The sequence below is a fragment of the Chamaea fasciata genome, unplaced genomic scaffold, assembly GCF_029207755.1.
Source record: "Chamaea fasciata isolate MVZ Bird 193981 ecotype frontalis unplaced genomic scaffold, bChaFas1.0.hap1 SCAF_1, whole genome shotgun sequence".
NCBI classification, from domain to species: domain Eukaryota; kingdom Metazoa; phylum Chordata; class Aves; order Passeriformes; family Sylviidae; genus Chamaea; species Chamaea fasciata.
Window position 1 is genome coordinate 65,709,293 of NW_027094086.1, and position 16,338 is coordinate 65,725,630.

Sequence of the window (16,338 nt, forward strand, 5' to 3'; positions counted from 1 at the left end):
TACATTCCATAAGTAAAAACTATTCTTCCAGTTTGCACTTGACTCTTGAGAAGTGATCTAAAACAGAAACAGAAATTCAATTAAAAATTAGAATGCAGCGTACTGTTGGAGGGCTACCTGCAGACATTTGTCTCTCTGGTGTTTCCATTATAGGCCACCTCCATGAAAATCCCTATGGCCTGGCCTAATGCTCAAATGTTCTTGTTAGAAATATAAGTCTGAGGATATAAATATTAATTTTCAGGTTTGCCTGTTAAATATAGGTAACAGAGCCCACTACTGTGAAAATCCAAAGCACCTAGGCTGACTTTGGCACATTACATTGATTTTCAAAACAGGTCCATGTTGGGATTTGCAGGATGAAGGTACCTGCCATTCCATCCAACCAATGCATGTTTTGTGGGAGGAAAAATAATTGAACTTTACTCAGATACATGTTGCCAAGTAATTATAAGCATTTCTGCAGGCTCGGGGAGGTGCAAGAGAGGTGAGGTATTCTGGACATGAGCCCAAGCAGGTTGAAGGCAGGGAGGTCAGGGGCAGGGGTATTGCAGTCTTTGAGTTCAGCAGCAAGAGGTAGATTAGTAGGAGCTTGAAGGTTTTTTTCAGCAGCTGTCTCAGGACACTGCAGGCCCAGTTTTGAGGTTACTGGGGCTTTTGATGCCCCCACCAGTACAGGCTGGGGTGGCAGGCACTTAGATTTTGCAGAACACATTCAAAACTAGAGGCTCCACAGCAGCCAAGCTCCAAGAGCGCACAGCAAAGCTGGGAAGCACATCAGCAAAACTGAGCATGTTCACAAGTAACTGCTATTTTCCTCATTTGTATGAGCACTGGCATAATCTACTCTTCCTGTTGGCTCCCACCTCCTGCATTCATTACAAATTATGTCTCAGCCATGGGATTACCTGTGGGATCTTGAGGAAAAACCTGTAACCTTGCAGCTTCCCATCCCACCTTCTACCCCCAGGCTGCTGGAACCCCTGTGAACACCGGGGCTTGGTAGGGCTGGGCTTCTGTGGTTTGACTGAAAGTCTGCACAGGCACTTTATCCTTATGCACTTTTGTCTGCCAAAGAAAATCCTGCAGACTGTTTTAAATAAAACCAAGCTTTTTTTTCTTTTACCTAACAGGCCTCCTCTGCCAAGACTGCTTGATGTGAAGTTTTCCCTGTACATTGATTTTGTATGGGGTTTTTTTTCTCTAACTAAAATACATTTTAAACAGTATCTGCTTTCTTTTCCTTTTTTTTTTTTTTTTTTTTTTTTTTTGGGACAGAAGTTCCTCTCTTCACTGCTCACCCAGGTTCCTGCCTCTGCTGCAGGATATCATATCCCAAAGTTGTCCTTAACAGCTAATGCAAAAAGAGGTGTTCTTCTCTACTAACAGTGGCACTGAGAGAACCCTCTGGCAAATTTTACAGTGTATTTTTTTTTTCTGGTACTGTTCAAGTTCTCCTTTAGAAGAAGAGTGAAGAATGACAATTTGAAGATGCAGCAGTATTTCTGATATTTGTATGCAGTCTGCTGCTCTTTCAATCTCATATAGATTCTCTGCACTGACACAAATCTACACTCTGGCAGCTCAAATGCTTGTAAAAAAGGGGAGATATCACCACACAAAGATTTTTTTTTTTTAAAACACCTATCATTTGGTGCAATCTGCTGCCTACCAAAGGCAAATAATAATAATATGAGGGATATATTCTCTCATAAAATTATTTTACTGGCCTTTTTCACCTTCAGCAACCTCTGGTTTTGTCCCTTCTGACACTTCAGCATGTGCAGAATAAAGTTTCATTTGTCTTTGGTTCTAGAAGCTGCTCTTTCTACAATATTTAACAAGTCAAATGATTGCTAAATGAGAAGATCTTTTTATTTCTTACCATTAGTCTTACATATGATAACAAATCAGGAATTTTCTCATATGCATGGTTCACAATCACCTATCTTCATGTTTTCATACTTACAGTTCCAGGTTACACCTCCGAAGAAGCCACCTAGAGGATTATATATTGTAGTTGAGAGGTTAAAAATTACAGTTGAATTGTGCCATTTCCATAGCCTTTGTAGTAAAACTTGGTCCAGGTTATTCTGGAGAAGCGTTTGTTAATCACATGAGCCACCAGATTCTTACAGCACAAACATCTAGTGCAAAATTAGTTAATAATTTTGTTTTTTCTTGTGCTCTGTCAACTCTGTGAGACAGATTGAAGGAGCCATTGGAAATAGAGGAATTGATCCGACGTTTCCGTGCCAACATTGTCGTCAGTGCACCAGAGTCCTTTGAAGAGGAAGAGTGGGCTGAGATTTCAATAGGTGCTCTGCAATTCCAGGTGTGACCTTTTTTCTCTTGTCCATGCCTCAGTGTATCACAAAGCATCTTGGATCCTGGAGACAAACCATTTTTTGCAAGGCTTTGACTAAAATATGGGCAGCACGCTTTGTGCAAGTGAAATTTATGAAGTGTGTAAAAAAAAAGTGATGTGTCCTGTGACAAACATACTTCAATATATTTAAGAGGTTTTGTCATATTTCTCCACACTTCTATTGAATTTCATAATTCATAGTATTTCTTATCTTTATCTATCTGAACCAAATAGTAATCAGGTTTTTTTGAGGCAGAGTTTACAGCAGATATTTAGCCAGCACGTCAGCAGAGAATATTTGTTGCTGTTAAGCACACTAGTCCAAATATAACCTCACATTAGTGCAAATCAAGCAACTGATTGCCAAAAGACTGGACATGAATTCAAGTGAACAGTCATGGTCTATTCACTCAAGAAATATTTCTAATTCAAGCCTGGTAGGGTTTTTTGGTATGTTTGGCTTCATATCATAGCTAACAACATAATGTCCTTTGTACTGTAAGGAAAATTCTGAAGAGTCAGGCCTTGTTTGTAAATACATTCTTTCAAGAAAAACTCCCAAGAAAGAATCTGTAAAAGCTACATATGACACCTAAGAGAATGATGCATACGTGTGTTAAATGTTCTGCTGAATTTTTCTGGCCAAGAGATATGAAATATGTATTTGAAGATGCTTTGCCTAGAATGTGAAAGTGGCTTATTCGTTGTTTTCTTAGAGATTATAATTTAAGTGTGAATGACAAGAGTACGAGAACAAATCTAGAAGATGTGATAGGCATCACTCCTTTTTTTTCTGGTCAGCATGCTGTAAGAAACTTTTTCAGCAAGGGTGGGAAATATTGCTTATCTGCTCTCTTCTTATGTGTACTTTGATCAGTAAGCTGCAATATGAGTTACAGAAAATTGAGGAAAATTTCCTATAAGTAAGAAATGAGGAACACAAAGGATAAAATCCATGGTGTATAGCTTGTTGGAGGCTGGAGTTACACTGGAGAGTTCAGCTGAGGATCCTGTTGATAAGTTACTGTAAAACTACAAAATAAAAGGCACTCCAATTTCTAGCATTGATATACTTTAGGAATACAAGGCAAAAATAGAAAGGCTTATGCAACTTGCATTGCCTTTTCCCATCTCTGCTAGGTTCTTTTTCAGATACTGATGTAGCAACAGTTGAAATTATGTTAATGCTTTTTTTTATGCCACAGAAATGGTAGAAGCTGTTTAACAAAGTAAAGCAGGAAAAAATATTTTCTTCTCTGTCTTGTTGTTCTTTTAATTAAAAAAAAAAAAGAGCTGTGGAAAATTATTTTCTAAAGTAGCTGATGTTTGGCGTTGATGATTATGCTGAAGATTTATACAAGCAGTCTAGATGCATCTCAAAAACCTGAAACATCACTTCAGATCAGCACAGAAAATGTTTGAAGTATACAGTTTAATTATTTGCCCAATTTGAAATTTATGGCACGTTTTAAAAAAAGTAGAATGTGTATACTGAGATACTGTAAGATGTAATTTCTGTAATGTATAGCTGTGCTAAAGTTAGGGATGCAGTGTTAAGTGAAAGTACAATATGTCATCCTTCTTCTTTTTAAAGCTCTAAGAAGTTTGTTGCAGGGTTGGGGTTTTTTTGTTTGGTTGGTTTTTTTCCCTAAAACCAAACTTTTGTTATCACAACAATTAACTTTAAGAACAATTGCATATGATGTTAACATCATGTGTGATAGATGATAGAGGGTGAATTTTTTCTTTTGATTAGGTAAACTTGTATATTTAAATATTTTACATTCTGAGTATCTATATGTGCCATGCATGTAAGAAATATACTGTGTATTTCAGCTGCACTAAAATAGTCCCAAGAAAATCCTCCTTAGGTTGAATCCTGAGGCATTGGCTTAATTTTGTATTCAGTTCTTTGGGCAAGCAGCCCTGCTAACCCACAGAAGAAGTGAAGCCATCAGGAAATACCAATATGTAAATGTCTGGTATTTCTCACGTTTTCCCTGAGAAAGTTTTCCTTAAGAAAAGAAAAAAGTGAATTAAAAACTCAATGAGACTTTTGCGAGTAGACCTACTACATTAGGTGAACAGACTTGACCTTTTGCATAATGAAAACTTGAAAAACCACAGAAAAAGTATGCAAAAGGTATGTGTTTAAGATATCATGATGGTCAGAAGCTTGTACTGTTCAATGCAGTACTTCTTTGATGAACAGATATGAACTTTCTTTAACTAAAATTTCAGGTTGTGGGTCCGTGTAGCAGATGCCAAATAATCTGCATTGATCAACAGTCTGGGGAACGAAACAAAGAAATTCTGCAGTCCCTGTCTGCTGCCAGAGGTAGAAAGGTCAGTACAGTACTTCAAAATAGCTGAAATGAAAGATGTAGTGACTTTATTGCATGGGTAGTGAAATATCTGCTGAGAGAATATTCACAGTTAAGTTGTTACCATTCGGATTTTTTCTGTAAAAAGAGGATGCACTTACCACCCAGATATGGCATGGTTTATTTCTATAAAATGCTTAATACATTTTTTATTCAGAAATGGACTATTAATATGCATTAGTTTTAACTGTGCTTGCTTTTCTTCAGTATGTACTTCTTTACAGTGTGTTTATTTTGGTCTTAAAAACGCAAGCTGATGCACTGATGTCTTTTAAGAAAAGAAATACACTGAAAAATCAGAAAGTGTTTGAAATTATACAGTTGGTGTGTAAGGCTAAACTTTATTCTTACCCTGAGAAATTAGTTGGTGTGTAAGGCTAAACTTTATTCTTACCCTGAGAAATTAGTTGGTGTGTAAGGCTAAACTTTATTCTTACCCTGAGAAATTAGTTAGCAGGGAAAACAGAGCAGATGCGAATATAGTCAAAGTGAAGCTTAATTGCTTAGGAAAGTGACCAGAAAATAAGTGTGAAATACAGGGGTTTATTTGAGGTCCTTCTTCCTAAGGTTGCATTGCTTCTTGGCACTGAGAGCACTAAGATTATGGCTAGACGCTTCGGCATCCCAAAAGCTCCACAAATCTCCTCATACGTATTTATTTAGCTGAAAATCCTTATTCAAAATTCATTGCTTCCTGTTGGTTAAGCTTCTGTTGTTAAAGTGTCTCAGGCAGTGGGGCTCGGGAGCCTTGCCAGTCCCCGCCCAACACCAGAGACAGGCACAGCACCGGCGCAGAGCAGTAACAAATAGGCTGAAAATCATTCAACCAGACAATGCACAAACAAGTTACAAATACTGCATTCTATGTTCGGACAAAAAAAAAAGAAAAGAAAAAAAAAAAAAAAAGGCTAATAAATTGATTCGTCTCAGTGACTCATTAAGCAAACAAAGGGCTTTCTTTTCGTTGGCTGTTATCCTTGGTGAATAGCTCCTCTGCCTCCGTGTCGGAGCCGGCCAGGTGCAGTGAGCTGGGGAGAGGCGCGGGCAGGGCCAGCTGTCGAGGCACAGCTTCCCGTTGACCTGAGGTGACTTAGGCTTGCACAGCAGCCTCTGCTCCAGGTCACAACAGTACATGGGCCTTTGTGAGATGAGCTCCTGGCCACGGTGGACAGGAGCCTTTCTGAGTACAGGGGCCCTTTCTGAGTAACAGTGAGCCACAGCTGCAGCATCTGGGACGGTTCTGAGCGTATTTGGGCAATTGAGACACTTCAGAGCACATTTGGGCGTTCAGGGCAGGGATGCTTCCTGCTGCCACATGAGGTGTAGTATGCAGAAGACTTTTTCTGTCCATATGAGTTTTACTGGGTGATGACTTGAAACCTCTGTAGAGAGCAAGCACTCTGTATTCAGCGAGAAAATGGCAACAAAACCTTACTCAGGACGCAGATTCTCAGGAGAGGCGAAGCATCTTTGCATGCTTCTCACAGCAAAGATGAGCTCTTCTTTCATTCTGATTAACTCGACAATGAAGAGATTTTCTTGATGCAGTGCTAGAACCAAGTGGCTCATTCAGACAGGACTAAGGCAAAGAGAGCAATCCAGCCTCTGGAGAAGGAGCTGGCGCCTGATAAAAGCCGCACGGCGAGGCGAGGCGGGCGCTGCAAATCAGCGCGGGGGAGTGCTCTCTCTCCCTCTGCAGCGCTGATATTCACGCTGCAAAGACACAGACATTCAGCCTTTTTTTTTATTTTTTCCCAGCCTTCAGTGCTGCTGACAGGTGAGGTCTTGTGAGCATGTCCTGCTCTGCGTAAGGGTGAGTCCTCTGGCTTAGCTGACAATTGAAAGGGAGAGTTTGAACTGGTAGCTTTGCCTGGTCTGTTCTGAGACCTCTGAGCACATCCCTCCTGCAGGTCACCTCTGTGGTGTTGGGCACCAGCTGATTATCAGTGAGCAACACCCAGGAAAGACTGGCATTTTTAGTGTGCTCAGCAGACCTAACAGAGGACATTGATCCAAACCTTTCACAGTTCACAGTGGGGAGGAAGAACATCGAGTTCATGTGACAGTGTTAATTTGCAGAGCTAATCCTTTGGTGACTCATATCTCTACCATGTGCTTTTCTGCTAAGGAGTCATCTAATAGACTTAATTTTCTTTTTTCTTTTCTTTTTTTTATCACATGCAGATTCAGCGAAGGAATTCAGCAGCATTTGCTCCTATCTGTCAATAATCTAATTCAAAACATTAAAAAAAATTGCAGAAAAATAAGATTTAAGATAATTTCCCAGGTTTTTGGAAAGCTGCTGTAGCAAGTTGATTGCCAAAACATTAAAGATACTGCACACAGAAAGAGAGCCAGATGTCAATATTTACCATTTTATTTTGTTTTTTCCAAGAACATCAACCTGTAAAATTACATTGAAATTTATCAAATAAGTAGCCCAAATAGCAGCACTGCCAATGAACTTCAATAATGAGCTTGTATAATAATGTAAGGCTTGTAAAAAGTAGTTCGTTATCTATTTCTAAAATCCTGTTTTTCTCCATTCCTCTGACACTCTGAGAATCTAGTGCTTCAAATTGAAAGATGGAACCTTTGCATACATAGATTGCAGCTGAATATCAGAACCAGCTACTGTAACTAGCCACACAAGCAATTTGCATCTTTCCTGGTAAATGTAAATCATGGTGCTGAAGCCTTGCCAGCTACTTTTTATGAAACCTTTCATGCCATTGCTTGACATAAAATGTAAACACCACTATAAAGTGAACTTGAGCTCTGCTTTCTGAAGAAATACTCATAAAGGATTCCTTCTGTAATTTTTTGACTGGTAGGGAAAGATGAGCCCTCCTCGTGTGACAGAGTGCTTTCTGTTACTGCAGGGGATTAGGAAAGACTAGATAACTCCATTAAGCAAATAGCCACATGCTGTTTCACATGCCTCACCACCTGATGCAAAACACACATGGATGGAAAAGGGAGAACACAGAATTCCTGCCTTTCTTTGGTGTTTTGCAGATGCCGTTTATTGCTAATGATAGCAGAAGCCCTGTGGGTAAATTTGCAGCAGTGCTATAAGCTGGGACTTGCTGTCGAGGTAGCAAAGGGAATTATTGCATTAGCAGTCTGCCCTGGTCTAAATGTATGGATAGCAGCACATCAAGGGAAATCCATTATGTTTGCACATGCCTTCATGCACTAAAAGGCTTGTGTTTTTTCCTGGGGGCTGTTGATCCTCCTTTATGTATCTCATTGTGCCTTGGGAGAGCTTCTTTTCCTGCAGAATTAGATGCCATGCCTTTGGATTGCTTACTGAAATGTTAGCAAGGATAGCAAATTACCTCTCATATCTGATGTGTCATTATCATAATTTTCATAGTAATGCAGGGCTTTACACCATGCAATGCTTTTCATTCAAATATCTGGAGCATTTGAGAGCAGTGATTGTTGTAATTAATAAGCCTCCGAAATAATATGGTTCTCTTTTCTCATTGGTAGCTGAACTGGAAAATGCATTTATTTAAGATGGAGCAAAGGCAAATCAGTTGTTAAGGAAACATTCTACAGACCAGTTATTTTCAACAGAACAACATGGAGTATTATTGACGCCAGTTTAAAAATATCCCTTTTTCCAATATGAAAAATCAGCATGTCAAAAATGAGTACTTCCCCTCTCTTATTTTGTAAGGCTTTAGATTTAATAATAAATATAAAGCTAATAAAATATTATTACATTAAAAAATCAACTTTCATAATTGTATCTCCCAAATCTTTGGAAGAGAGGGAGGTTATGTTATTGTATGAATAAATTATCAGACCTGGACTGGTAAATTTATCTGCTGAGATATGGCAGCTGAGAGCTACATCTGGAGGCAAAAGCCAGAACTCATCCTTCCAAAGCTAGGTATTAGCATTCAGTATGATTTATGTGCTTGTTAAACGTTCTAGCAGGGCATTTCTCTACCAGGTTCTAGTCTGTGTTAACTGACCCTTAAGGAGGTGTAGCTCAAAGGCACCTCACCTCAGGCCTTTGGCAGATGTACTCCCTCAGGTTTCTGTCTTACGAAAAGGGATAGTGCACACAGGGTATTTCTCTGTCAGTGAATTTCTGAGCAGAATATATTACTGTTGATCCAGTAAATGAACTTGAAACAACATGCAAGAATGATAGCATTTCACAGCTCCTCCTTTAAGTGAGTGTGATGACTATCATATGATTCACTGTTGGCAAGAATATGTATGTTCTCTCTGTTTCTCCCAGCAGTGAAGTGGTCTGCTTTTTCCTAATCAAGAAGCTTTAATTTTTTTTTCCCTGTAACATTTTACAGTCGTGGGAAGAGTTTCTACTGCCACATAAAACCACGGAGCTCACAGTCTTGTACTCCCTGCCCAGTTCTTGGTGTGTTCTGGAAAGATTATATGCAGAATAAAATGCCCTTGAAGTCAGGAAAACGTAGCAGCAGCAGGCAGAGATTATGCAGCTCACTGTAGTAACTCTGCAGGCTGTAATCTCTGCATCTGAAAGCCTCATTTTTCATCAGAAATGTGAGAAGCAGAGCTGAAGTGGCAGATGCAGCTTTTGTGGTTGCTTGGCAGGGGTGTGTGTGTGATTGCTATTATCAGTAGTCAAATTCACTCAATTGACTTGCTGAGTCATTATTTGTAATTATTGAAAAAACAGGGAAATTTCCTTAAAAGATGTCAAATCCACTTCTGGCAATCACAGGCTAAATTTTGGGTTTAAGAACATTCACCAAAAAAAAAAAAAAAAAAAAAAAAAAAAAAAAAAAAAAAAAAAGGTTGGCATTTCCAAACAGGCATTATTACTAAAATATGTATACCCTCAGCATCAGTATATCATTGCCTTGGAAACTCCTTAGGCATTACTCACTGAAAAAACCACTGAGACTTTAGATGCCCAATGAGAGAAAAAAAAAAGTACTAAGGACCAGTATTAAAGCAGTATTTGAGAACTCCTGAAGACAAGATGCATTCAGACATGCATTTTCTTAAGTAATTCTGAATGTTTTAAGACGCATTAAAAAAAAATCCTGCTAAATGATTTTCAATAACAAAAATTGGTAAATTAAGTTCTTCACAGTGAACAATCTGCCCAGATTTATTTTAGTCTCATTTTAAGATACATCAAGATTGACAATACAGTAAATATAAATAACTTCTCATGCATCACATAAGCTCATTTACATGGATGAGTTATAAAAATCCTTCCTGTGTGAAATATGGTGTAGCATGAACTAGTAATAATTTTACAATATTTTTTTTGTAATTGCCTGATTTTTAAAAAAAACAATATCATGGCAACTGTCATTTTTGCACTAGGGTATAGGAGGTGAATCCAGCTTACTAACCACAAGGCTGAAAAATGTATCATTTATGCCAATAGAGAAACTTGTTAACAAATGAGAGAAAAGCAAAAATGACATGTACTACGTACTTTAATGTTTTAAAGGAAACAGTTATCAGCACCATTATAGCATCATGGTTGATCCAACAGTCACTGTGCTGGAGGGCTGCGATCTTACAGTGCTGCAGTCACTCCCCAGCATGAGCTTTAGAACCCTGACCCCAAGGATGTACCCTGTGTCCACCATTAGAGCCACTGGTACCCAGAAAGTGCCAGCAGTAGTGTAGACCTGATGGGTCTAGCTCATTCCCTCTACATGTCACATGTCAGTGAGATGAAGGAATAGCAGCGGTAGCCAAAAATACCTAAGCTCAGGACCCATTTTTGTCATTGAGGTTTAGGATTGCAAATGAAACAGAAAGACCCAGTTCAGGTCTGATGCCATGTTTGGATAGATCTCTGCTTTACAGCATCTCTCTTACTTGAGAGTAGGTCTCAGCCTTACCTCTCATTAATTCCTCAAAGACCAAGAGCTGTTCTGTGTTACCTCATTGCTGCATCTTTATTTAATTACACAGTGCAAGAATAGGAGACAACATACTGCCTTCATATCTAGTCTGTGAAATATGCTCCCTTAAATTAATTTCTTTTCCTTTAATGCAATCCCTTTTACCTACTTTTTTTTTTTAACCTGCTCTAAATGTAATTCACTCAATTTCAGGATCATTGATCTGAACAATGGCAGTAAATGTAATCAGGAAATAGAAAAGGATAATAGAATTTTGTTTTCAAGTAATTTTGTGTGCTTATTTATTTACTTTACACTTTATAATAACTTGTACATTTTAGCTGTAGTCTACCAAAGCAAAATACTTTTTTTTTTGAAACCTGCAAAAAGAGACAAGAAAAGTAATATTGGGTTCCCAAGATTCTCAGTTTAAAGAGCAAAGACTTTCTGAAGCCTAAAAATCTGTTATCAGTTTAACATGGTGTTGTTCAGTGTTCCTTTTCTTCCTACTTTACATGTTTTTTGATTAACTATTATCTAATTATTTGGAAAATAATATCTTGAGATGACAAATCTTTCTCTTGCGTATTTCTAAATTCTCCACTTCTGGAAAACAAAACCACATCAGTCTCTTGCTGTGACATTTCCAGATCACACTCACAACTGTAACACTCAACTGCTTGAAATCAAGACCTCACATAAGAATTCAGACACTCAGATGAGGTCTTTGGTGCCTGTGAGGTTTGCAGGGTCAGTGGGCAAAGTGGATATTTCATTCTTCTTTTCTTTATTACTCAGTATCCCAAAGATAAGTTCTAAGTATTTCTAATATTTATGCAGGATGTATTCACAGATAATGACACCTAACAAGTCGGAGCAACAATAAAACAAACTTTCTGAATATTTTCTGTAAAACATACTAAAATGTTCATAAAAACAAATGAAGGGAAACTCATAGAGGCTAGGCAGAATGAAGTTCTGTTAACAAAGCGAATAATTCATGGTAGGAGATGCAAGACTTCCTCACTGTTGGAACATACCAGTGTTCCCATGCTGCAGAGCCTTTGTCTGTGACAATATCTTAAGTGTATTTGTCAACGAGCCAGAGCAGGCATTAAATAACAGGATTGTGAGGGAGTGTGAATCACATATATACTATGGAGCTCATGATGAAATACTGTGTTATTTATCCACTTACTTAAGCTATTCTTCTTGAATAGCATGGCATTAGCTTCTGTTTACCAGTCTATTATAATTAATGAGTTAAGAATGTTCTTAATTACATGGACATGGTACATACCTTCTTATTCTGAAAGCAATATTTTTCTTCTAAGCATATCTGGGTTGTGAGATCCTCTATAGATTTGATTACTCTAACATGCATTGCATCTTAATAAATATTTTGCTTTTTTTTCAGACAAACTTTGGCATATACCTGATGAACCAGCCCTTGCTCTCATCCTTTTCAGATATTTTATCCGTTGGGTCTCAAGTACTTCCAGTGCTGAAGGAGAATACAGAAATTCAGCCTCCGACATCCAGTGAAGAAAAATGTTCAGGATAGATTCTCTGGTGGAGATGAAATTTTTATGCAACTACAGAGAGAAGTCAGTAGTTAGTTACTCATTAAAAAAAAAAAAAAAAAGGAAAAATCTTCCATTCATTTTCTTCTGGTAATTTTCTGTTTGCTGTAAATGTTATCAGATGGCAAAACTGTTGATAATTACTGCTCACCTACATGTTTTTGCTTGTGATTAGGTTGCAGCAGCCATAACTCTCTTTTGCACAATTGCTTCAGGATGCAACAGGTTTGATCAAGTCTTACTGGTGGATGACTCCAAAAACAAGCCAGACTTGGTTGTCAGGAAGCCACATCTCAATGAAGGAAAGTAAACACAATAATACTCAACTTCCTTCTAGTGCTTTGTCAAAACCCCAATTAGAAGAGAGGATACAAGACATATTTTAGAAACAATGTGGGTGGGAAGAGAACAGTGGGAGAGTGGAATGAGAGTAGCAGTGCATTCAGCTTTTCCAGAAGGAAGCTGAAGGTGATGTGTATACAGTCTGAAAGCAATGGAAGAGAGGGAATTATTGGGAAATCTGTGTCTCCCCCTTCAGAAGTAGTGTGTAGGGATGCCATTTGCAAAACACATTCCGTGTAGGAATTCCATCCATTTGTTTTCAACTTCTTTCTCTTCCATTAGTTACTTTTCCATTTGATTTATTTTATGTGATGTCTTCCCTGGGATTTTTTATGTAATGGTGTTCCTGCCTATGGAAGGGGAGTTGGAGCTAAATGATCTTTAAGGTCCCTTCCAACCCAAGACATTCCATGATTCTATGAGTTCCACATTCTTGTTTCCTTACATATTTATGGAAGCTGGCACTTTGTTTCTAATTAGAGATATTTCAAGTAATACAGTATTTTTCTGTACAAACATTGTTTATCCTCAGCAATCTCTAATTGCCAATTAAGGGAACTCTTGAAAGTTTGGATGCTTCTCCATTGTGAACAGGTCTCAAAGTAATTTTTCTTAACCTTTGTTCATTTCATAGTGTCCTTCTTAAATGACTGATGAAAGCTCCTAAAAAAAGACTCATGCTTTCTGATTTCTGAGAGCAAATATCTGAAACCTAAGACTTACTCTGAAATATCAATTATTGTGAAGATTACTAAAAAATAAATAAAGGAAGCTGTGGAGCAAAAAGGAAAACCCACATGGAAAGTCTATGTAAATCAAGACTGAATACGTTGAGGCCAGGCGTTTTCTGACCCTCAACATGTGTCCAGCTAGCTATGGGATGATTTCATGCTTCCAGGAGTCCTCCTGGTAGACAAAATTCTCCTGGATTGGCTGCTCTATTGCCATTTGGGAAGTGAAATTTTGACCCCACTAAAGCACCGTCAAAACTCTCATACAATATGATTTAGATCTTCCTTGGGGCAATTTTGGCTCCAGCTGTGTGAAAGTGCTTCTGGCTGAAGCAATCCTTGAGTTGTTTGAGCATATCCCCAGAGGGAGGCAGGTAGCTTTGTGAAAGAGTTGGTCATACAGTCATTCTGAAAGAGGAGCAACTACCACAGAGCAGCACAGAATGGGAAAAAGGAAGCTCATCACCCAGAGCACAAATCAGAATTCAAAAATGCTCTTTTTTCTTTTTAGTTTTCCTTTTTTTTTTTCTTTTTCTTTTTTTTTTTTTTTTTTAATGTATAATGGTTTCTTTTTTCTTTTGTTCTTTTGAAGAACTGGTTTTACTCACTTCAGCTGGAACAGTCTCTCAGCAGAGCTTTGTAATGGAAATGAGAAGAACATTATCTGGTTCTTACAATCTGCCATAAAATACATGGAGAGAGGTTTTTCGTATGTATGTAAACTGAGAATCAGTTTTGAGAGTTGTACTTTCCACTTCGGAGACCGAGGTCTGCTCCTTGATGCCTGCTTTGAAAAGCAGGGGGTTTATCTCTAATAGTCAATTATCTGAGGTTGTAATGAGCAGGGTTTTTTGGAACCTTGAAAAGCAGTTTCCTGATATCTAAGCATTGCTTTGTTGGGTAGAAAGCCAGCATAGCTCTAGCAGATTTAATATGAAGAGACCTGTTGTATATTAACCTTTGGTGATCTCTAGCGCTCTGCTCTGTCCTCTTCACCTCACCACTGTGTCATTTGTTTAAAATGGCACAGAAGTTAGAAAATGAAATTGAAAGCAACCTCAAAAAGCTCTGTTTCACTCGTTATTGCATTTAGTACAAAATAAGTCACTTTGGTACACAGTGACTTGACAAATACTGTTTGTGAATATCCATAATGCAATGGATGATAACTATGGATGAGAAGATTTGAACTTTAAAAATGTCATGCTTGGTCATTTTGACCTATTGTTTCCAGTCAATTACACATTCTCTTTGCTGTGGCTTAGTAGTATTAGATCAAGAATAATTTTGCCATTTTACAGGGGGAAAAGAAAGATTTCCTGTGATGTATGAACATACTCATTAGTATAGTCTGTGCATTTCCCAGAAGGAACATCCTTGTGGTACAGTGGTAGGAAATGTCACAACACTTCAGATTGATGCAAGATACATAAGGAATCTTTCAGCTAAATAAAGGATAATATTTCCCTTCTAGTGAGTGGAATGTTCCTGCCAGTACTAATATGTCTTTCCATCGATGAAGAAGAATTCTCAGTGACAAAACTCTGTGGAAAATCTTGAAGTACAAAGAGTCACTTTTAAATGGCATGCACTTTACAGTAAGTTTGCAGAAAGAACATCCCTTCCATAATGTGAAAAAAAAAAATTCAAAGGAAGAACAAATTTAGCATACTGCAACCCCAAGGACTGTAGGTAGAAAAGGGGCATAAACACTTTGAAACGCTATATAAAAAAGTGTATGTTCTATCAGGGTTTATTTTTTAAGTTTCCAAGTATATAGAAAATAAGACCATTTCATATGAATGTAGGCTTTTTGATCTAAATACTCCAATTACTGCAAAATTAAATCTTTGCAATAGTTTCACATATATGTTTGCCTTATATGGATAATAAATGTACTTAATACTGTATTTCCAGAGTGCTATATGTAGAAAGTCCTCTATATATTTGAAAACCAAATCCTTATTTACTTGCAATGAATTATTCAGACACATTCCATTCTCTGTGAGACTCAGCTCCTTCTCAAATCTCAAGATAAAAATGGTGATTATTACAAGCTCTAATAATTGCCAGGAGGCTGAAATCACAGAACAGAAATCAACATTTTTAGGAGAAGTTTCTGAGCTCTGTGTTTTCTGAAATGACTGAGATATTTCAGATTAGTTTATGATTTATATACTTTCAGTGGTGTCCTTCAAAAGACTATAGTAAAATAGTAAAAAATAGTAAAAATTTTAGGTCATCTTTCTGTCAAAATTACAGGACTGCATAAAAAATGTGATTATTCTTCATAAATTGTAGAGATTATGCTATGCAAGTCTTCTTTCATCTGGTTTTTAACTTCCTTGGAAATTAAACCAATAAAATATCTATTGTGTTTGGTGTGTCTGCTGATGATGGTTGCATTTCTGACCTTTGAGCTCATGAGGTGCTCAGTTCTGCTTGGAGGCACTCCTGGGCACATGGATGAGTATGTGGCTCAGGACTGAAGGGGGATGTCTCATCGCTTCTGGTTTTCACAGGTGAGGTGTTCCCTCTGTGTATGTAGCCACATGCCAGTCAGCTGCACACTTAGGCCCTGCACAAAATGAACTCATAATCACTGGTTTCCTTTAAAATATGTAGTCAGTCCTATTGAATCCATTTCTGTTATCCAGAAGTTGGAGCTTTCACCAAGAGCGAGATGGTGAGAGAAAAGATGGTTTATTTTCCCTCTCCTTTGCCTGGAGGGATCCAACACTGTTTTTCCTCACTGTCTAACCTGTCAGCTGGCAAAGGAGACTAAAAAGGAGTTGGTGTGTGTAGGAATCTCAGGGAAGGCTTGTACCTCCTTTCTCATGAGGTTTACATGGAAATGATCTGTGACTCACGGGGCCAGCAAGAGACAGACATGAGCACAGTGAGGCAGTATCCGCACGTGACTTCGAGCTACTTGTTCATGCATTTTTTGTTTCACTGAGTGTGGGAGGGAAAGAAGAGCAGGACTCTGTAACCCAACAGGTTGGTCACTTCCATGGAGGTGAAATGTGGGTATATCCCTGTCTCTCCATTATACAG

At 38.1% G+C, this 16,338-nt stretch overlaps 1 protein-coding gene across 2 annotated transcripts in view; it reads left to right on the forward strand.

Moving 5' to 3' along the window:
- The window catches only part of MOCOS (molybdenum cofactor sulfurase), a 257,223-nt gene extending 241,564 nt beyond the window's left edge, over positions 1 to 15,659 (forward strand). For both annotated transcript variants that reach the window (XM_066185278.1, XM_066185269.1), the window contains 3 exons: positions 2,209 to 2,335; positions 4,610 to 4,714; positions 12,043 to 15,659. In XM_066185278.1, the coding sequence (XP_066041375.1) occupies positions 2,209 to 2,335; positions 4,610 to 4,714; positions 12,043 to 12,189 (379 nt within the window). In that variant the 3' untranslated portion in view covers positions 12,190 to 15,659. The remainder of the gene's footprint in view (positions 1 to 2,208; positions 2,336 to 4,609; positions 4,715 to 12,042) is intronic.
- Positions 15,660 to 16,338: the final 679 nt, after the last annotated feature.